At 37.1% G+C, this 23,686-nt stretch overlaps 1 protein-coding gene across 5 annotated transcripts in view; it reads left to right on the forward strand.

Moving 5' to 3' along the window:
* PLEKHF2 (pleckstrin homology and FYVE domain containing 2) overlaps positions 1 to 23,046 on the forward strand; it is a 29,070-nt gene extending 6,024 nt beyond the window's left edge. For 4 of the 5 annotated variants that reach the window (XM_047088851.1, XM_047088850.1, XM_047088849.1 and 1 more), the window contains exon 2: positions 20,420 to 23,046. In XM_047088851.1, the coding sequence (XP_046944807.1) occupies positions 20,434 to 21,183 (750 nt within the window). In that variant the 5' untranslated portion in view covers positions 20,420 to 20,433 and the 3' untranslated portion in view covers positions 21,184 to 23,046. Of the gene's footprint in view, positions 1 to 18,026; positions 20,044 to 20,419 lie in introns of those variants that run through there. The other variant, XM_047088852.1, reaches the window with a different exon arrangement.
* The last annotated feature ends 640 nt before the right edge of the window (positions 23,047 to 23,686 follow it).

The following is a 23,686-nucleotide window of genomic DNA, read 5'->3' on the forward strand; positions in this document are numbered from 1 at the left end:
TAACTTTGTACAATGATTTAAATTTTTTTGCATATATGCTTGGAAATAGATTTTTTGTGTAAACTTTCTAAAGTGCTTCTGTTGCCAAAAATGGCATTCAGAAAAGTTGTTCCAGTGTGTTTTGTCAAGAATATGAGTGCCCATTTTCCCCATATCATGGAGAGGTGAATAATACATCATTTCCCTTTTTATTTCTTTGATTAGCACTGAGAACCAACATTTTCCTATTTACTGGTCATTTTTATTTGCTTTGGAAATTGCCATTTGTATCTTACCCATTTTTCTTTGGGGATATTTTACTTTTTTCTTATTGATTTAATTACACGGGCCCTTTGTATCTTAAAAATGTTGACCCTTTGTCATAGGTTACAGATATTTTTCTTAACATTAATGCTTTTTCCTTTCAATGTTGAAGTTTTAAAATTTTATGTGGTAAATGTTTTCTTTTAAGATATTTGGCTTTTCATGTTACATTTAACCATTCCTGTCTATGGCTAGGAATTTAGATTCCATTTTCACTATTAGAGTTAATGCCAGAGGGAAAATTTTTTATGCACAGATGTGTGCCCCTCCCCTTGCTCCTCAAGAGTTTCTTTCTCAGGATAAATTTCTGTGATTAAAAATTCCAGTGTCAAAGGGCATTGCTTTCTGAAGTATTTTATTTATTATACATTACCATTAGTCCTCGATTTGTCCACATGTTTCACTGCTTATTGTGGCCTTTTGGCACAATAAGGTTGTTTAGTCTGTGAGGCTTGTGAGACATGTGCAATTATGTTGAAAAGGTGCTTTGTGCTCTCTTTTCTCCCCTTCTCTTGCTTCTCTCTAGGTGTTCCTGAGAGGTCAGTCCTTTGCACTCTTCTTTCTTCCGGAGTATCAGTCAATATCTTTACATGAATGACTACTCCATCTTTTTAGTCCTGGAGCTCCCTGCTCATCCTAGCATTTCTGTTTGTCTGACAGATGTCTGTCTTGTGGATATGCTGAAGGTACTTCAAGATAAATATGTCCCAAACTGATTTCTTGTCCCTCCTAAAGCAAAACCAGCACCTGCCAGTGGCTTATGCTTAGACCTTTGAAGTCATCTTTCACTCACTTTTCATCCACATATTCAGTTGGTCTCTAAATCCTGTCCTGTATACCTCACTAATTCTCTCTTCCCCTTCTGCTGTTAATTATTGTGACTCAGGCTTTTGTTACTTTTCTGGGTTTTTGGGTTTTTTTGTTTGCCTTCAGCCTAGTTTCAGGAGTCTCTCCAGTCCATCCTGTATACTGCTTTTGTATATGGATTGATATTTTCCTATTTGAAGGCCTTAATCTTCCTGTTGCCTTTATAATAAAGTCTAAACTGTTCAATCTGATACTTCCTTTTCTTTGCTGTTTGCTTTTCCCAGATTTCTATTCAACCACTGTACTTTCTCCTGGCCCTACCCCCTCTATTATGGACTCAACTGTTTCTTCTCCGGGGAAAATGTTTGTACATCATCGTCCCCCTTGTCTTCCTCTCTCCCTCTCCCCCAAATAGTTTGACCTACTATTGCTTTAAGGCCCAGCTTCAATTTCTAGTCATTATAGAGTTGTTTCTAGATGTTCCCCCTGTCTACAGTTATCTCCCAACTAAACTTTTTGGCCCTGGGCTTCATCACTCTTAATTTTTTAAAAATATTTTTAGTTTGTTCTCCTCTGCTCCTTTATTTTTTTTTTTTATAATGTTTAGTATTTATTTTTGAGAGAGAGAGACAGCATGAGCGGGGAAGGGCCACAGAGAGGGGGAGACACAGAATCTGAAGCAGACTCCCAGGCTCTGAACTGTCAGCACAGAGCCCAATGCAGGGCTTATACTCACAAGCCGTGAGATCATGACCTGAGCCAAAGCCAGACATTTAACCGACCGAGCCACCCAGGCGCCCCTAGTTTTGAGTGCTTCTTTTATCACTACTTTGTACAAAGTAAGGGTCAATAAATGATTGCTACTACTTCATGTTTATTGAAGGTTAATACTAGTTTTACCAGCTTCCTTGCTGCTTAGACCAAAAATATGTGGAGTTAGTTTCAGCTTTATTCTTCCATATCTAGTCAGTCATAGCAATCCTGGACCAGGTCTCTATTCTTTCTTTTTCTGTTGCAAACTTCACTCTTATCAATTCTTATCCTTCCAAAAGCTTCAGAAAAAACTGTCAGGAACAAACAAAAACTCATCGTAGTCTTATTTTTTTCTCTCCCCATTTTTCTACTAAATGTCTCTGTCTAGCCTCTGCTGCAGATGTACATGGGAATTTCTGTCTTATTTTATTTATAATGTTTATTTTTAAGAGAGAGACAGAGTGGAGCGGGGGAAGGGCAGAAAGAGGGGAAGATACAGAATCTGAAGCAGGCTCCAGGCTCCAAGCTGTCCACACAGAGCCCAAAGTGGGGCTCAAACTCATGAACCGTGAGATCATGACCTGAGCTGAAGACAGACACTCAACAAACTGAGCCACTCAGGCACCGCACATGGGACTTTTTTTTTGAAACAGATATTTTCCTGTAGAGCTTTGTGCCTTTACCATTGTTTTACCTTCTGAGGTTCCACATACTGTTCACACCTATTTCAAGTGTTCAAATGCTACATTCTTTAAGCCATATCTTCACTCTTCCTTTTTTGCTTCCTTACCACTTTATTATTTTTATCACAGTATTTATCTTATTGTGCTTTTCATTAAAATTTTGTGGTAACGTGTCTTGATTCCCAGCATCTCATTCATTCTTTCCCTCTGACACAAAGCATAAAGCCTTGAATGTGGTGAGCAGATTATAACTGCTTTGAAAAATACTAAAGAAAATTTATTAGGGATGTGATGGAATAATCAACTCCACAGTAGTATTTTAGTTGAGCTTTACTAGCTTTATTTTTCAATATTATACGGTGGGTTTTTTGTTGTTGTTGTTTTCAGCAGTCAGCACTGTACAGCTGCCCCTGTACAAATACTTTTTGAAATGATGCACTTTTTTATCTGGATTTTGTTGATGGTAAAAATATGCACACATCATCATTTTTTGTTTGCTAACTAAACAGCTGTGCTTCTTGGCAAGAGAAGAAATAATTTTTATATATTATCATGAGATTGAGATTTTTTAAAAACAGGATCTGCCATGCTCAATACTTAGAATTTATAATTAGATGCTAGCTGAATGGACCTGAACATTTGCTTGTAAATTTAAAATCTGTGGGTCTAGTGAAGCAGTTGATGTATAGGGTGTGGTTCCTGTTTTCTGTGAATATTAGTACAGATGTCAAAAATGAAGTCTTTGATTTTCTTCAAACTCTAGGTTGAGAAGCTTCTGCCACTTTTAACTGCTGGTTATACTCACCTCAGTACAGATTGATGGCATATATGTGCAAGCATTTTTGTAAGTGTTTTGGGGAATACAAAATTGTAGGAAATAATATTCTTGCTTCTAGGAACCTCCAAATATTTTAGGGAAAAGTAGGTATATAAATCTTTATGAAACCTGATAGAACATAAAGTGCCATGAAGTGGTACAGATAAAATGATAGGAGAATTTAAAGGAAACAATATCTCTGGGTGTGAAGCTACTGAGCTGACTACATCTTGAAGAATTGGTAAGATTTCAGAATGGCAGGGGAGAGGGGCACATATTGGGCTCAGAGGTAGGTGAGAAAGCCAGAGTATATTCTGGGAACAGGTGGTAATCTGGTTTGATTATAATAGAACATATAGAAAGAGGTAAAACTAGAAAAATAGACTGGGGACAAGCTTAGGCATGACTGATGGGCTTTGAATGCCAGGTTAAAGATTTTAGATTTGATTTGGTTGGCCAGGGAACCTTTGGTTTTTGAATAAGGAGTTAACCTGATTATAGTATAGTTAAAGAATATTAATCTTGCCTTGGGTTATATGGCTTAAATGCTAGTTAAAGTCTGGAGGTCTTGTTTAAAACTTGAGGTCCATATTCTTCCCTCTATCTCCAACTTTTCTGAAGATCTTTTGTAACTCCCAGTGTCTTTATTCTGTTTTTCCAATTTTTTAAAAATTCTCAACTATGACTTAGTTCTTACACACCATGGTGAATTTCTCTACCAAGCCTAACCTGTTTGAAATTGCCTTTACTGACACCCTAAAGTAGTCACAGCTTTTACTTTTTACTCCCTTATAGTATTTGAATGATTACTTTTAGCATTTTAATACTTATTACCATATTTCGGTTCTTTTCCTCAGGTGCTTTCCCCAAATACATAATAAGGTTCACATAAATTAAATATTTCTATAATGTTTATTTCTGAAGGTAACAATGTATATTAGAAAAAGTTGCATTTTTATAAAAACTAGCTGTGAGACCATGGGAAAATTGTTTAACTATACATGACTCTATTTTTTTGTAAAACGTATATAATTACCACTTAACAAAATTTAGATCATTAAAACAGTAAAATGTGGAAATGCCTAACACTTCTATAGGTGTTGAGTACATGTTAACTTTTCTTTTTTCTTTTTCTGGCTAAGCCTGTAGAATAATGCATTTGAGTCTGCTCTTCAGTAATGGGCAGATTTGGTGCCTAGAGGAGACTTCTTAAAAAATTACTGTGGCTTCTCTCTATATGTGGTTTAAAATTTTGGTTTCAGTTCCTTTCAACTCAGCTTTATATGAGTTTAAAATTAAAATACAAAAGCTTGTCCCTCTTTTTCTTATCTAAGAAATGTACTTTTTAAAAAATCATTACTGATTTCTGTAATATGTTGTGGAAGAGTGTTCAAGATGCTGGCATAGGAACTCCCTCCTCCAATGGACACATCAAATCTACAGCTACCTGTGGAACAGTTTCCTCTGAATAAAACTTGAAAACTAGCCAAACAACTCCTTCGCAACAAACTGTTAAAAGGACCACATTGAGACAGGTAGAAAAGACAGAGATACAGTCTTGCCAAAAACTCCACCCTCATTGTGGGAACCCTCAGTTGGGATGGATCTCACAAATGGAGCTTCTCCCTGAGGAGCCAGGAGGTTCTGCCCTGATAAAGTAATGGTCATAAAGATGCTCACTGAACTTGGGAGAAGAATGAACCCAGTGAAGACTTCAGATCTAGAGAAGAAAGTACTAAACAAGTCACAGAACTGAAGAATACAATAAGTGGACTGAAAAAATACTCGAGCTGTTCAGCAGCAGACTAGATGAAGCAGAAGAAGGGATCAGTAGTCTAGAAGTCAGGGGAGTGTATAACTCACCCCCCCACAGCAGCAAAAAGAAAAAAGAATTCTAAAAAATGAAGATAGTTTAAAGGACCTATTGGATAATATCAGGCAGAATAGCATTTGCATTATCAGGGTCCCAGAAGGAGAAGAAAAGAGAGAAAACTTATTTGAAGACCTAATGGCTGAAAACTTTCCTAACCTGGGAATGAAACAGACATTCAGATCAGGCAAGCCCAGAGAGTTCCAAATGAGATGAACCCCAAAAGATCCACACCAAGACATATTGTAATTAAAATGTTCGGGGTACCTGGGTGGCTCAGTTAAGCATCTGACTTCAGCTCAGGTCATGATCTCACTGTTCATTAGTTCAAGCCCCACATCAGGCTCTCTGCTATCAGCGTAGAGCCTGCTTCAAATCCTCTTCCCCTTTCTCTCTCTGCCCTTACCCCACTCAAGTGCACTGTTTCTCTCTCTCTCTCAAAAATAAGTATAAATTAATAAATAAGTAAAATGTAAAAAATTAGAGCACCTTAAAAGCAGCAAGAGAAAAAACAACTGGTAACAAAAGAAGGCACTGTCAGCGTATTTTTCAGTAGAAGCTTTGCACACCAGAGGGGAGTGTGGCACAGTGTATTCCAAATGCCGAAAGGTAGTAGTAACTTTCAACGAAGAATGCTCTACTGGCAAGGTTATCATTCACAATTGAAGGAGAGAGTTTTTCCAGATAAGCAAAAGCCTGGAACCTGCTTCAGATTCTGTATCTCCCTCTCTCTCTCTGACCCTCCCCCATTCGTAGTCTCTCTCAAAAATAAATAAAAACATTAAAAAAAATTTTTAATAAAAAGAACATCCTATCAAAGAATGAATGGGTTAACGAGGAAATTAAAAAGTACATGGAAGCCAATGAAAATGATAACATGACAGCCCAAAACTTGTGGGATGCAGCAAAAGCAGTCATAAGGGGGAAATATATGGCAATCCAGCCCTTCCTAAAGAAGAAAAAAGGTCTCAGATACACAATCTAACCGTACACCTCAAAGAGTTGGAAAAAGAACAGCAAATAATACTCCAAACCAGCAGAAGACAGGAAATAATAAAGATTAGAGCAGAAATCAATGCTATCAAAATTTTTAAAAACCAGTAGAACAGATCAGTGAAACCAGAAGCTGGTTCTTTGAAAGAATTCACAAAATTGATAAACCACTGGCCAGTTTGGTCGAAAAGAAAAAGGAAAGGACCCAAATAAAATCAAGAATGAAAGAGGAGAGATCACAACCAACACTGCAGAAATACAATAATAAGAGAATATTGTGAGCAACTATATGCCAATAAAATGGGCAATCCGGAAGAAATGGACAAATTCCTAGAAACATATAAACTACCAAAACTGAAACAGAAAGAAATAGAAAATTTGGACAGACCCATAACCAGTAAAGAAATTGAATCCATAATCAAAAATCTCCCAACAAACAAGAATCCAGGACTGGTTGGCTTCCCAGGGAAATTCAAACATTTAAGGAAGAGTTAACACCTATTCTCTTGAAGGTGTTCCAAAAGATAGAAATGGAAGGAAAACTTCCAAACTTGTTCTTTGAGGCCAACATTACCTTGATTCCAAAACCAGATAAAAACTCCACTAAAAAGGAGAACTATAGACCAATTTCCCTGATGAACATGGATGCCGAAATTCTCAACAAGATACTAGCCAACCAGATCCAATAATACTTTAAAAGAATTATTCACGGGGCGCCTGGGTGGCGCAGTCGGTTAAGCGTCCAACTTCAGCCAGGTCACGATCTCGCGGTCCGTGAGTTCGAGCCCCGCGTCAGGCTCTGGGCTGATGGCTCGGAGCCTGGAGCCAGTTTCCGATTCTGTGTCTCCCTCTTTCTCTGCCCCTCCCCTGTTCATGCTCTGTCTCTCTCTGTCCCAAAAATAAATAAACGTTGAAAAAAAAAAAAAAAGAATTATTCACGATGATCAAGTGGGACTTACACTTGGGATTTAGGGCTGGTTCAGTATCCACAAATCAATCAATATGATACATCACATTAATAAAAGGACAAGAACCACATGATCCTCTCAATAGATACAGAGAAAACATTTGACAAAATACAGCATCCTTTCATAATAAAAACCATCAAGAAAGTAGGGATAGAAGATCATACCTCAAGGGGGCACCTGGGTGGCTCAGTTGGTTGAGCGTCCAACTTCGGCTCAGGTCATGATCTCGCAGTTTGTGAGTTTGAGCCCGACGTCGGGCTCTGTGCTGACAGCTCAGAGTCTGGAGCCTGCTTCAGATTCTGTGTCTGTCTCTCTCTCTGCCCCTTCCCTGCTCACACTCTGTCTGTCTCTCCTTCAAAAATAAATAAACATTAAAAAAAAAATATAAGAAGATCATACCTCAAGATCATAAAAGCCATATGTGAAAGATCCATCACTAATACCATTCTCAGTGGGGAAAAACAGCTTCCCCCCTAAGGTCAGGAACACGACAGGATGTCCACTCTCAACACTGTTATTCAACATAATATTGGAAGTCCTAGCCTCAGCAGTCAGACAACACAAAGAAATAAAAGGCATCCCACTTGGCAAGGAGGAAGTCAAACTTTCACTGTTCACAGACAACATGATACTCTATATGGAAAATCCAAAAGATTCCACCAAAAAACTGCTAGAACTGATCCATGAATTCAGCAAAGTCGCAGGATATAAAATCAGTGCACAAAAATCGGTTACATTTCTATACACCAATAATGAAGCAGCAGAAAGAGAAATCAAAGAATCGATCCCATTTACATTTGCACCAAAACCCATAAAATAACTAGGAATAAACCTAGCCAAAGAGATGAAAAAGCTACACATTGAAAACTATAGCAAGCTAGTTGAAAGAAGTTGAAGAAGACACCAAAAAAATGAAAAATATTCCATGCTCATGGATTGGAAGAGAAAATATTGTTAAAATGTCAATACTCCTCAAAGCAATCTACATATTCAATGCAGTTTCTATCAAAATAACACCGGAATTCTTCACAGAGTTAGAACAAACAGTCCTAAAATTTGTATGGAACTAGAAAAGACCCCAAATACCCAAAGCGATCCTGAAAACGAAAACAAAAGCTGGAAGCATCACAATTCTGGACTTCAAGTTGTATTACAAAGCTGTAATCATCAAGGCAGAATGGTACTGGCACAAAAACAGACACTTAGATCAGTGAAACAAAATAGAGAACCCAGAAATTGACCCACAAACATATGGCCAACTAATCTTTGACAAAACAGGAAAGAATATCCAGTGGAATAAAGACAGTTTCTTCAGCAAATTGTGTTGGGAAAACTGGACAGCAACATCAGAAGGATGAACCTGGACCACTTTCTTATACCATATACAAAAATAAACTCAAAATGGAGGAAAGACCTAAATGTAAGACAGGAAGCCATCAGAATCCTAGAGGAGAAAGTAGGCAAAAACCTCTTTAACCTTGGCCACAGCAACTTCTTACTCAGAATGTCTCTGGAGGCAAGGGAAACAAAAGCAAAAATGAACTATTGGGACCTCATCAAGATAAAAAGCTTCTGCAGGGTGAAGGAAACAATCAGCAAAAGTAAAAGGGATCCGACAGAATGGGAGAAGTTATTTGCAAATGACATATCGGACAAAGGGTTAGTATCCAAAAACTAAAGAACTTATCAAAGTCAACGCCTAAAAAACAATAATCCAGTGAAGAAATGGGCAAAAGACATGAATAGACACTTTTCCAAAGAAAACATCCAGATGACAGACAACATGAAAAATGCTCAACATCATTCATCATCAGGGAAATACAAATCAAAACCACAATGAGGGGGTGCCTGGGTGGCTCAGTCAGTTAAGCATCTGACTTAGGCTCAGGTCGTGATCTCATGGTTCATGGGTTCAAGCCCTGCATTGGGCTCTGCTGACAGCTCAAAGCCTGGAGCCTGCTTTGGATTTGGTGTCTTCCCCTCTCTCTGCCCCTCCCCTGCTCATGCTCTGTCTCTCTCTCAAACATAAATAAACATTAAAAGAATAATAAAAAAACACAATGAGATACCACATCACACCAGTCAGAATGACTAAAATCAACAAACTCAGGCAATGACAGATATTGACAAGGATGCAGAGAAAGAGGAACCTTTTTGCACCATTGGTGGAAATGCAAACTGGTACAGCCACTCTGGAAAACCATATGGAGGTTCCTCAAAAAATTAAAAATAGAACTACCTTACAAACCAGCAATCGCATTACTAGGTATTTGTCCAAAAGATACAGGTGTGCTGTTTCTTTTTTTTTTTTTTTTTTAATTTTTTTTTTTTCAACGTTTATTTATTTTTGGGACAGAGAGAGACAGAGCATGAACGGGCGAGGGGCAGAGAGAGGGAGACACAGAATTGGAAACAGGCTCCAGGCTCTGAGCCATCAGCCCAGAGCCCGACGCGGGGCTCGAACTCACGGACCGCGAGATCGTGACCTGGCTGAAGTCGGACGCTTAACCGACTGCGCCACCCAGGCGCCCCTGGTGTGCTGTTTCAAAGGGGCATATGCATCCCAATGTTTATAGCGGCACTATTGGCAATAGCCCAAGTATGGAAAGATCCTAAATGTCCATCGACAGATGAATGGATAAAGAAGATGTGTGTGTGTGTGTGTGTGTGTGTGTGTGTGTGTGTGTGTGTGTATATAAATATACACACACACACACACACACACACACACAATGGAGTATTATTCGGCAATCAAAAAGAATGAAATTTTGCCATTTGCAACAACGTGGATGGAACTAGAGTGTATTACGCTAAGCGAAATAAGTCAGAGAAAGACAAATATATGACTTCACTCACATGTGGAATTTAAACAGATGTGGAATTAAACATATGTGGATACAAAAATGAATATAAGGGAAGGAAAGCAAAAATAATATAAAAACAGGGAGGAGGACTAAACATAAGAGACTCTTAAATATAGAGAACAAACTGAGGATTGCTGGAGGGGTTGTGGTGGGGATGGGCTAAATGGGCAAGGGGCATTAGGAAAGACACTTGCTGGGATGAGCACTGGGTGTTTGTTATACATAGGGGATGAATCACTGGATTCTATTCCTGAAATCATTATTGCACTATCTGCTAACTAACTTGGATATAAATTTAAAATGTGTGTGTGTGTAAAATGGTGTATGCCCCCACCCTAAGCAGTTAGGTAATTTTTATGAAATCTCATTTTAGTGCCTGAGCTGAGATTAGAATCCAGGTCTTTTGGTTCATAGTTTATTAGTTTTTCCAGCTATAATGCACAGTTGAATATTGAAGTTCACTGATATCAGATGTCATGGGTATGTGTAGGAAATTAATTAGATGACTTTTTGTTTTAAACTTAACTGCAAAGATGAGATAATAAGTTTTGATTTTCATTGAGAACTGGGCCATAGTATTGTGACTGTTGGGCTCTCTTCTCCATTGTAAGTAGTGTTCTCTTTTTTTTAGAAGAAATTTTGCCTCTTCTAGTGTTACATTTTTAACAGGTGGTAGACCTCCACTGAAGAGCATATTCAGAAACAAGATGTAACCAAAGACTAAGGTGGAGCTTGAACAATTGAAATGTAGTTCTTGTCTGCAGTTGTGAAGGAGATAACTTGAAGCTTTGGATTGTTTAATTTTTTTAATTGGTATGTAAATCTGGCTTTATGAAAGTTAAAAGGTTTTTTTTTTGTTTTTATCATTTTTTCGTTTTTTTTGTTTTTTGTTTTTTATTCTTTTGCCTTAGTTCTTCCCTTTGTAACTATGAAATAGCGCTGCCAGACGCTGTTTGCTAAAAAAGAAGACAAAGGGGAAGTCATTTGGAAAACTGGGAATTTATAAATTTCTGTGAAATGGCTGGGCATTGGGGAGAAAAAGAGAAATATCAGTAGTTTTCTTATCAATAGTAATAATAACAAATTAGAAAATACAATGGGGAAAAGATTAGATTCAAAATAGCAACAAAAAGCATGAAATACCTGGGAACTACTAAAGAAATGTCTCTTGTTAGAAGAAACCTACAAAATTATTGGGCTACCAAGGAAGATTTGAAACCTTAGGAAAAGAGATTATCAACCTGGCTAGGAACAATAAAAATTTAGGATGTTGGGGTGCCTGGCTGGCTTGCTCAGTGGAGCATGTGACTCTTGATTTTGGGGTTGTGAATTTGAGCCCCATGTTGGGTGTAGAGATTGCTTAAAAATAAAATCTTAAAAAAGAAAAAGGAAGATGGGAACTTACTCTAAATTAACATATGGTTGTAGCATAAAGTCCATAAAAATTTTAGTGGATTTTGTTCTTTAGTTATTGTAATTGAAAAATGGTCCTAAACCTTGGCTGCACATTAGAATTACCTGCGGGAGGGGCGCCTGGGTGGCTCAGTTGATTAAGTAGTCTGACTTCTGACGTCTGACTTCAGCTCAGGTCGTGATCTCACGGTTGGTGGTTTGAGCCCCGCATCCCCAGGCTGTGTGCTGACAGCTCAGAGCCTGAAGCCTGCTTTGGATTCTGTGATTCCCTCTCTCTCTCTGCCCCTCTACCACTTGTGTTCTCTCTCTCAAAAATAAATAAGCAGTAAAAAAATTTTTTTAATAAAAATAAAAAAGAGTTACCCAGGGAGCTTTTTAAAGTATTCCAGTGTCCAGCCATACCTTTCATACCCCAGACCAATAAAATTAGAATATTTTATTTTGGGGGAGGGACCTAGGAATCAGTATTTCTGTAATCCTTTGTATTTATCATTAGTCCATTGGCTTCCATTTTGGTTTTTGAATTTCTATTTTAAGCAGTTCAATTATCATAGTAATTGATGTTTTGTAACCTTTATTTTTTAGAGATCTGCAAAACAAAAAAGAAAATTACTTAATAAAAAGTAGAGTAAGGGGTGCCTGGGTGGCTCAATTGTTGAGCATCTGACTCTTGATTTCATCTCAGGGCATGGTCCCAGGATCCTGGTTCAAGCCCCATGTTGGGCTCCACATGCAGCCTGAAGCCTGCTTGTGATTCTTTTTCTCTATACGGGATCTTAATGATCTTGCTTTTCTGCATTTTGAAGCATTTAACTATTTTGGTGTCCTGTCATAACCTTTCGGTTTTATAATGGCCTTGCCGAAAGTACTGCATCATCTTTCAAAAAGATACAAAAACAGTGTGCAGATATCCATCCTTCTTATTCTTTTGTTTGTTTTAAGCCTACATTTAACATATTTGAGAATTTAGATTTTTTAATTTTTAATTTTCCATCTTTAACTGCAAAGAAAAAAATCAGAAGAGGTAGGCATTTCAGAACTAGTCAGAAGATGAGTGTAAAGAAACAGCAATACTTAAACTAATAATATTGGCAAATCATAGTGAAATCTCTTGAGTGTTCAGATGATTTTCTAGATGAGGTTTTTCCAACTCAGAATTAATAAATAAACAGTACTGAAGACAGAATGACTATATTACAGGGGCACCTGGGTGGCTCAGTCAGTTAAGCCAACAACTTTGGGTCAGGTCATGATCTCAAGGTTCGTGGATTTGAGCCCTGCCTCAAGCTCTGTGCTGATAGCTCAGAGCCTAGAGCCTGCTTTGGATTCTGTCTCCCTCTCTGTCTGACCCTTTCCAGCTCACACTCTGTCACTCTGTTTCTTTCTCCCCCTCCCCCTCCCCCTCCCCCTCTTTCTCCCTCTCCCTCTCCCTCTCTTTCTCTCTCCCCCTCTCCCTCTCCCTCCCCCTCCCTTCCCCCCGTCCCCTCCTCCCCCCTCTTCCCCCCCCCTCCTTCTCCCTCTCCCAAAAATAGTTTTTTAAATTTTTTACAAAAGAAATGAGTATATTATAGACTCAGGTGTTATAACTTATGAGCAGTTAGTTGCTTTTTTGGATATATATACCTTCAATAACAAATGTGGGATAAGAAATTTGCTGTTTAAAGTCTTATAAAGATTGTTCTTAAAATCTTTTTTTTATTCCTTTATTCTTATTTCTATAACTTAGTCATAAAATGGCTTAAAATATAATAAGAGGGGTATTTTGAACTTAGTAGATTGAGATGGTTGGTTTTTTCCAGTATATTGAAAGTCAATGCTTTCCTGTGGTTCCAGTGTGCAGCTAAGGTTGGGAAGTACTCTCCTAGTAGATTTCACCTGGACAAATAAACAGAGGAGATTAGGTAAGACGTTTATAAAAGGTTAAGTAATGAGGATAGCCTAGACTAGTCCTACCAGATGCATGGTAATCACATAAGAATTAGAAAACAGGATAATGGATTAGACCAAAAAGCCCAGAAGCAGATGTTAGAATATATAAAAGTTCACTATAAAGAGGGTGTTGTAAATCAGTAGCTTAGATTAATACCATTAATAAATGTTGCCACTTTTTGACTACTTGCTGAACATTTTATATGCATTATCATTTAATCCTCTTCCTGACAAAGCTGTTGCTACTATTATTCCCATTTACAAGTGAGGAAACCTGAGGTCACTTAGTATTTGGCCATCCTAAAGCAGTTGGCTAGCTCTTTTAGAATGCAAGTGTTCAAAAAGAAAAAAGGAATTTTTACCTATGTGAGAATGAATTTCAGATGGATAACAGAATTAAACGTAAAGTTCATGTCATAAACATAGATAATAAATACAGGTATCCCCCACTTTTTGAACTTTATGAAAGACCTACATTAATACTTCTGTTCACTGGCTGAAAGAAACCCAAGGTGGATTTTTATTTTTACAAAAAAAGGTGAAACAAGTGAAAATAGTGTTTGTTTTGTGGCACCTGGCTGGCTCAGTCAGTAGAGCATGCATCTCTCTCTCTCTCTCTCTCTCTCTCTCTCTCTCTCTCTCTCTCTCTCTCTCTCTCTCTCTTTAACTAGGCTCCATACCCAATGTGGGGCTTAAATTCATGAACCCAGGATCAAGAGTTGCATGCTCTACCGACTGAGCCAGCCAGGCACCCCAAGCATGCAACCGTTGATCTCCAGGTTGTGAGGTTGAGCCCCACATTGGGTGTAAAGATACCTTAAAAAATTAAAATAAATAAATAAATAAATAAATAGGGGCACCTGGGTGGCTGAGTTGGTTAAGTGGCTTAGGCCGTGATCTCACGGTTTGTGGGTTCAAGCCCTGCATTGGGCTCTCTGCTGTCATTGCAGAGCCCACTTTGTATCCTCTGTCCCCCTTTTTCTCTATACCTCCCCCGTCTCAAAAATAAACATTTAAAATAGAGAAAGAGAAAGAAGAGAAAAAAGAGAAAAGAAATGAGAAAAGAAAGAAAATAGTATTTGTTTTGCAGTGAGCCATCATAGAGTTAGTACATACCCCGAGCAGTGACAGTGGCACCACCAAGCTCCTCTCCTGGAGTTCAGCATCTCTGCATCAAGCCACCATAGTTTTGAACTGTGTCTTAGGTAATGCATCTGTGTTTTATCTTGATTTATTTTTGTGTATCCATTAGCAAGATTTGTCCTAAGGTATCAGAAAAGCCTAAAAGTGGGGGATTTTTTTTGGTCTGGGAACACCCAAAAATGTTTCCATATAAATTAATGGGAATTGCTTTTTTGCTTTTAGCCTTTTCAGTTTACAAAAGGTTTCCTGGAAAGGCTCTACTTTCTAATAGCAGATGAAACCTGTAGGTGCACCTGATATCTGGATAAGGAGAGCTTAGGAGTAATGTAATTTCTTTTTTTTTTTTTTCAACGTTTATTTATTTTTGGGACAGAGAGAGACAGAGCATGAACGGGCGAGGGGCAGAGAGAGAGGGAGACACAGAATCGGAAACAGGCTCCAGGCTCTGAGCCATCAGCCCAGAGCCCGACGCGGGGCTCGAACTCACAGACCGCGAGATCGTGACCTGGCTGAAGTCGGACGCTTAACCGACTGCGCCACCCAGGCGCCCCAGGAGTAATGTAATTTCAAAAAGGGAAATGTCTAAGTTTAAGAAATAAAACTGCCTCTGTGTCAACCACCATAAAATACAGTTTAATATACTAGGAAAAGCAAAGAAATAAATGGGTTAATAGCCTTTATGTGTGAAACACTCATACAAATGAATAATTCCTAAATATACAAGCTTAGAAATATGGGTGGTTAATAAACACTTTAGAAAGTGGTTGGCTTCACTAGGTAGCTCTGAAATAAAACACTGAATTAAATTAAAAGTAAAAGTAAAAGATGGGATTTGAGGAGGGCATTTGTTGGGATGAGCACTGGGTGTTGTATGTAAGCGATAAATCACGGGAATCTACCCCCAAAACCAAGAGCACACTGTATACACTGTATGTTAGGCAACTTGACAGTAAATTATACTAAAAAAAAAAAAAAGTAGTATATTATTTTTTGTCTCAGGACCTTTGCCCGTAGTATTAAGTCCTTTGCATGGCTGACCTCCCTATCCTTTAAGACTCAGTGTGTTGCACCATCTCAGTGAACCCTTTTTGAATTACTTAGTAAATGAGTTTTTTCCCTGTATCTTGACACCCTGCTGATTTCCTTCATTGCACTTCACCTTTCAGAATCGTTTGCTGCCTTTCTCCTTCAGTAGACTCTGCTCTGAGAGGAGAATAAGAATGCCATCTAAAAAAGTGTTCAATAAATGTTAAATAAAAAAAGCAAATGAAAGTAATAGAGTGACATGCCATTTTTGGTATCTAGTTTGCTGACATTTTTGAGGAAAAATATGTGAGACAAGATTAGGTATGTACAGTCATTGTGCTGCTTGGTAAATCGGTGTTACCTCTCAGAATGGAAATTTTGTAAAAGGTAACAGCCTTAAATATTCATGCCTTTTGACCAAGTAATTTTATTTCTTGGAAACTGTTCTAAAGAAATCATCTCTGCCAGAGGATGGGGAAGCTTTCTTCCTAACTCTTCCTATAGTCAGTGGTATTCCTTCCTAAGAAAAGTAGATAAAAATTTAATTAGGCCACGTCTTAGAGTTGTCTTCTCCTTTTTCTGTGCCCCTCATTGAGTAAGTTATGCAAAGGACTCCTTCCTTGGCTGGCTGAGTAATCTTACATTCTATATTCTCACAAAAGTCTTTAAAGAGTTCTTACTGCTTGAGGCACCTCATTGTGCTCTTGGTAAATTTGAATTTGGCCTTTGGGGGAAGGCAGAGGCCCTGTTTAGGCCCTGAGTGAAAGGGTAGTACCCTAATCCAGTTTACCATAGAACCTTGCTTTGGGGTACCTAGCAGTAATCCAGCTAAAAGTGGTACTTTGATTTTGCTTTTGGTGACTTCCCCCTATTCTCCCATCCCTCTATGTGCTGTCCCTGCTGGATACCCAACTACTTCTGTATTGTGTGTGTGCTTGTGCACACAGGGCATTTGTGTATTCCTGGGTTTTTTAGCTCAGTGCTTCCCTTCTTCATGTCCTTCTTCATGTCCATACAGAAATATTTTAGGACCAACAGGGATAATGGAGAGGTCTTTATGTTCATTGTTGTTCAAATATAGGTCACAATCCATTAGTGAACTCAATCAAGTGGGCCTGCAACTATCATTAAAATAAATGAAGATAACAGAATACATTATTTATAGTTGGAAGAATTATGAGTATGTATTTGTAATCCTGCAGTATGAAATGTATTTTTTATGTGGGTCACTGTCAAACTTTGAAAGCTATTTGTTCTAGCCAAATATCAATTAATGATGCCCAAACATCTCTTTTGTTTCTTCATTCTTAAATGGGGCAAGATTTATGAACAGAGATTCAGGCTTAAAATTGTAAAATTTGAAGAATGATCCATTCAGGAGACTGGCTAAATAAGGTATGATGACTTGTCCTTTCAGGTTATTTTTTCTCCAGTTGGTATTCTTTTCTTTCTTTTTTTTAGGGTTTGCAGTGAAGGTCCAAAGGTTAGCAATAGCTTTCTTAATTCTTGTAGAATCAATGGAGCCTTAAGGAATAATTAGTGTACCATAATATACTGGTAACAGCACAGAGGAAACACATTGGAGCCCCAGTTCTGTGACAGCCTTGGACAGCATTCTTAACTCCTTTATATCTGTTTACCCATCTATAAAATGGAGCTAATAGTGCATTTCTATTGTAAGGTTGCCCTGAGTAGGATATACAGTAATGCATGCAATGCTCAGCTGGGTGCTTGGACTCCCAATGAGTAGAATAACTTCCAGGCTGTTTTGCCTTGGACATTATTGAATGTCTGTCTTTGTGCCTTAGTTTCTCTTTCAGCTCACATTTCAGCAAATATTATTAGATGCTTCTTTGGAAGATGTAAAAACTTGTTTAATTACTTCACAGGAATTTGAGACCATTAAAGTCAGAAAATAATGAATGTAAAAAGTATTGCACAAATTTGGATGGTATTAATTCCAGTAGTAGCAATAATAGGAAACCTGTTTGCACTGCATTTGAGCTGATTAATATCTGTATGTCCAAAGAAGTAAAATCTGCAGTTGATTTAGATGGGAATAAATAGATACTTTCAGTTCTCTAAAAGCACCAATCTCTTCTGCCTTAGGACCTTCAGTTACTTCTTTTGCTTGAAATATACTTCTCTATCTCCACGCCTCATGTCTGTGTATCTAGTTCCTCCTTATCAGCTGAAAGAATACCACTTTAGAAAGGCCTTCCCTGACCATCTAGTCTGAGTAGCTTCTTAGTTGTTTTTTCAAAAATCACTTTAAGGGGTGCCTGGGTGGCTCAGCCAGTTAAGCATCCGACTTCAGCTCAGGTCATGATCTCATGGTTGGTGAGTTCAAGCCCTGCGTTGGGCTCTCTGCTGACAGCACGGAGACTGGAGCCTACTTTGTCTCCCTCTCTTTTACCCTTCCCTGCTCACGCTGTCTTTGTCTTTCTCAAAAATAAACATTTTTTAAAAAATCACTTTAAAAAATCAGTACATTAATTTACAACTTGGTTCTCGATTTTGTTTTCTGTTTCCCTTCTCACCAGCTAGGATGTAAGCCTTGAGCAAGGACATTGCATGTGTTGTGTATTATTTTTTCTCCTGCACCTAGATCAGTGATTAACAAAATAAATACTTGTTGAATGTTTGCAGATAGTGTAAAGTATGAAAATTATCTATAATTGTACTTCTTAGAGATAAGTAACCATTGTTGACATTATATAGTTTTCTAGTTTTATTTTCTATGTGTGTGCTTACATATTTATAAGTGCCTATGATTATATGTTAAACCATATTTCACCGTGTGTAAAGATGAACATGTTTTACTGATGTCTCAATTTGGGGTGTCATATAATCAGGGGTATGCCATGATGTAATTGTCAGCATTTTCATTTTCAGTGGCACATAAAATGAGGATGTGTCTTATAGTATCTTAGATTTGATGAAACACAGTATATATTTGAAACAAATGAGATTGACATTCAACTGTTTCCCCACCTAAATATCTTGAGCATTTTCCCATATCACTATGTTTAGACCTATCTCATTATTAACATATACTTAGCATATTATTATGGGTGTATCATAAATTGTTCAGCCAGTTTCTCTTGTGGACATTTGGAGCTTCTCCAGCTTTTTTGTGTGTGTTACAAACAGTGCTATGTTGGATATACTTGCACATATGTTTATGCACTCGACTGGAATTTCTTTTGATAAAATACTTAGATCAGTGAGTATACATATTTTCTGTAGTGTACAAGAGTGCCTGTTTCCCTGTATCCTCAGTAGTACTTCATCTTAGGAAATTTAAAAAATTTGTGTTAATCGGATTAGTAAAAAATATCCTAATGTTGTATATCATTGAATTATGAATGAGATTGAGACTCTTTTAGTGTTAATGAGGTGTTTTTATTTCCTCCCCTGTGACGCACTGTGCATAGAACAGTAGACCTTTAATTGGTTGGCACATTTGCTGCAATTAGAAAAAGAAGTCATCACAGTTTGGAGCCATGCATTATCATATAAATTCTTTGGAACAACTTTAAGGGCAGAGCCTACCCTTGTGGAGGGCAAGAGAGCTTTATAAGGACCCAAGATTGGAGGAGAGACAAATTCAGGAATAATCAGAATCTTTGTAATGGAGACCAAAAAGGGGTACAGTATCATCAATTTATGAACTGAATACTGGAATTTAGACTGTGTTCTTAATCTTTAAACTTTAAATGCTCCTCTTTAATATGACTTGGTTGTGGTAGTATTAGGTTAGTAAGTTTGAAATAGGGCACAACTCAAGGACTTGAATGAAGTCAGTATTGGATCTAGAGATTAAATCTATGGTCATTTAAGATTAGATTAATATGAAATACCAAAATGTTCTTGTCAACATTTTTGAGCACCTTTGCTGTGCCGGAGGGTGTCATTTTCGGAGATAAAGATCAGATAGCCTCTGTCTTTTAGGTTCCATTGCAGCCTTTGAAGGAGACAGATTTCATCCTTTGGTAAGAATGAAACCAAAAGGTACATGGAATGTAAAGAGCATAGAGGAATGTATTTAGTCTAATAGAGTTTAAGGGAGACTTCTGAATTAGATATAACCTAAACTGAGTCTTGAAGGATCAGTAAGAGTTAGCTGTGAGTAGTAAGTATTAAAGGATATACGACAGCATAAGAGAAGGTACATGTGATGAAATGGACTGTAAATAGTAGGATATTCTTAGAACAAGTTTGAGGTGAAGAGTGACTTCTGATGAGTCTAAGAGGGTAATCAAGAACAAGATAATGAACAGCCTTATATGCTATGCTAAAAATTCTGCATTTTGTAGATCAAAGGGAGTTCTTTTGAATAATGACATGGTGAGATTTGCATTTGAGAAATCACTGCCTGAAGATTGATTTATGGGGCAAGACCAAAGGCAAGGAGACACATCAGGAGACAGTCTGGTAATCCAGATGAGAGGAATAAGGCCTTAGCTCAATGGTAATAGCTTAATTAATTTCTCTTAGTTTTTACAGAATTTGGTCCTCTTCTTCAGAACCCCTCTGAGATTAAATTTCATGGGACTGGGATTATTATTTTGCAGAGAGGACTTCTATTTATCATCCAGTTGCTTATTCCTTTGTGTCTGTAAGAAGTTTATGCTTTTTATAAGTACCTAAGTCAGTAGTATAGTGCTATATTGAGATGGTTAACCTTTTTTGTATGCTTTGTGATTTTCTTAGAGGGAAACAATTTTGTTGGAGTATTTTGCCTATAAGTAAAAGTATGGATTTGTTAAATTTAGGTTATATAATCTTTAACTTACATGAATTTCCAATTTCTATGTGCTAATTTCTTCTTTTTTTTTTCCCCAAAGGCTACTAGCAGAAGATGGTGGATCGCTTGGCAAACAGTGAAGCAAATACTAGACGTATAAATATAGTAGAAAACTGTTTTGGAGCAGCTGGTCAACCCTTAACTATACCAGGAAGGGTTCTTATTGGAGAAGGAGTATTGACTAAGTTGTGCAGAAAAAAGCCCAAAGCAAGGCAATTTTTCTTATTTAATGATATTCTTGTATATGGCAATATTGTCATCCAGAAGAAAAAATATAACAAACAACATATTATTCCCCTGGAAAATGTCACTATTGATTCCATCAAAGATGAGGGAGACTTAAGGAATGGATGGCTTATCAAGACACCAACTAAATCATTTGCAGTTTATGCTGCCACTGCCACTGAGAAATCAGAATGGATGAATCACATAAATAAATGTGTTACTGACTTACTCTCCAAAAGTGGGAAGACACCCAGTAATGAACATGCTGCTGTCTGGGTTCCTGACTCTGAGGCAACTGTATGTATGCGTTGTCAGAAAGCAAAATTCACACCTGTTAATCGTCGTCACCATTGCCGCAAATGTGGTTTTGTTGTCTGTGGGCCCTGCTCTGAAAAGAGATTTCTTCTTCCAAGCCAGTCCTCTAAGCCTGTGCGGATTTGTGACTTCTGCTATGACCTGCTTTCCACCGGGGACATGGCCACGTGCCAGCCTACTAGATCAGACTCTTACAGTCAATCATTGAAGTCTCCTTTAAATGATGTATCTGATGATGATGATGATGATGATAGCAGTGACTAAGGACATATTTTGAAATATTTAATTGGGTGTAACTACCTGAGAAATCAGCTCTGGGAGAACATAAAATTCTGAGCTTTCTCTCAGTTTTGCTCTAGCCGTGAATTTGCCTGAGAATCTTTTAACCTATGTGCCTCGATATATTCTATAGAAAATAGGTCCTGTCATTTTGTCCCCCCACCCCCACCCAACTCCCCGCTCTTCTACAGGGATAGACTTTTGCAAATCTACCAGATAAATTTTTGGTTTCTTATTCTTGTTTAATTTTAGATTATTTTGTTGGAAGGTTGAGAAAAGATTTTTTTTTAACAGATCATGTATTACATTGATGTTTACTATATGTTCTGTTATATGGAAATACTAAAAGCAAAAAATGATGGAAAAAGTTGTATAACGCAGTTAGCTAATATTATTAGCTTTTTTCCTAACCATTCTATGTAATGGTTAAGACACCAGTAACAAAAAAACGTGATTTGAAAATACTTTGTTCGGCTTTTTCGTATACCAAGTGGTGCCTTATCATAATAGCACTGTTAAATGAAATAAGCCCCTACCTTCTCACTTTTAGTTTGTTTTGAAAATACACTGGTGCTCTTTGAGGTGATAAAATGAGCGTTTATGAATGGGTATAATTAGAAAATACTTCTCATCTGCAAGCTACAAATAACTAAATTTAGAGCTTCTTCATTCTATATGAATATTTTTCCATAAAATAGTTGTGATTATATTTTTATGTTTTATAGGTACCAAATTGTCAAATATATATTTTAAATTAATAGGTTGTCATTCTTAGGGATTTGATTTGAAATTTATCAAATACAGAATTGTCACACTGCATTAGTTTCTACTTTTAGTAAAGCATATTTGTAGGTATAAATTCATCTGCTTTAACATTATTTCTAGAATGGAAAATCTTACAAAACTTTTGAAATTAAACAATCTCTTTAAAAAAAAAAAAATCCCACGATAGAGCATAGATCTACTTGGGTTGAAGACTTGGAAGAAATAATGTGTAAGAATGATGAAGACGGACCAGTTAAGTTTGACTAGACTTATATTGGTGGAAGTATTGTCTATTTCAGTGTGAAACTATCTTGAATTTGCAAATATAGTGTTATATTTTATAAAGTTTTGTAAAGTCCCAAATGATACTTCTATTTTTGTAAAACAATTATATGTTAATCTGTTTCTGAAATCATTTTGCAATCTATAGAAATAGAGTAGCAGTTGATCTTTCTAAATTGTAAACTTCATTGAGTCAGCCTAGATTGCTTTTGAGAATTAGTAATTTTTCACTTTTTGCTTTTGAGGCAGCCATTTAGGTTCAAAGTATATTTATCATATAAAACTTGATGCATTTTGCACTATTCTCTCCATTTGTATGCTGCAAATAACTACAGTCTTTCAAATATGAAGAAATCAGCCTAAAGTTTATTTTAAATTCCAAACTTCTGTGTTTTTAAATATTTAAATCTGGATATATTGCAGATGTCATGACTGTTTGATTCAGTAATGTGACGGAGAATTTTTGGGTTTGGTTAAGGCACTAACTTTACTGTTAGATTGTGAAAGCATCTGAGATACATAGATTTCCCTGTAGGAAATGTGAAACAGAGCCACAACAGTTTTTTTTGTTTGTTTTAATATCATATGGACATTTGTTTCCAAGCAATATATACAGTATAATTGCAGTATAATTAATCAACATATCTCAAAAAGACCATGAAGCCTGAGAAGTGCTAATGGAGACTTTCTGGTACATAGGAACCCAGCAAATTCAAGAACCAAGGGGAAATCTGGGATGACATTTGCATTGTCAACCTTTGTTGACTCTGTTTTTACAATAAAAAATATTTTACAACTTAACTCTCTGTTTCTTGCATACTGTGACTTGAAGATTTTTCTCCCTTTCTAAGGTAATGATATTCTGCATATTTTACCTCTTTTAGTAGCTGTGGGGTAGCTTTTATGTGCCAAGCATTTTTCTAAGCACTAGGGACAGAGCAGTAAACAGAATTTCCCTCCTTTTAATAGAGTTTACATGCAAAATGGAATCCAAGATGTATTTTCTTCCAGAATTTGTTCTGTAATGTTTAAAGCTTCTGTAAATCTTTGGTGCCTATTTCTCATGCCATTCCTCTTGAATAAAATTTACTTGGACTGTACCTGCAGTACATTAACCAAATTGGTAACTTTTGATGTAAAGGAAGCAAGATTCCATAGATGCCAACCAAAAATATTAAATTGAATACACCTTATTACAGTACATAAAATGTCCATAGTTAAAGTCATTTTGTTTCTATATCTTTATTACCTTCAGGCTGAAATTCTTATATTGAATTGTAATATTCAATTATAAGTATTCAATTGTATACCTAATGATTCTTTAGCCACACTCTTTTCTCTCAGGTAGGCTAATTTTGTTCTCAAATACTTGTTGTATCTTTAAAGCGTATAATAGCAATGATTTACACATCCACACGTATTAGATTGCTATACATTTTAC

Source organism: Lynx rufus, unplaced genomic scaffold (assembly GCF_022079265.1).
Source record: "Lynx rufus isolate CCGP_SWC_20201006 ecotype Redwood Valley unplaced genomic scaffold, mLynRuf1.p SCAF_26, whole genome shotgun sequence".
In the NCBI taxonomy this organism is placed as follows: domain Eukaryota; kingdom Metazoa; phylum Chordata; class Mammalia; order Carnivora; family Felidae; genus Lynx; species Lynx rufus.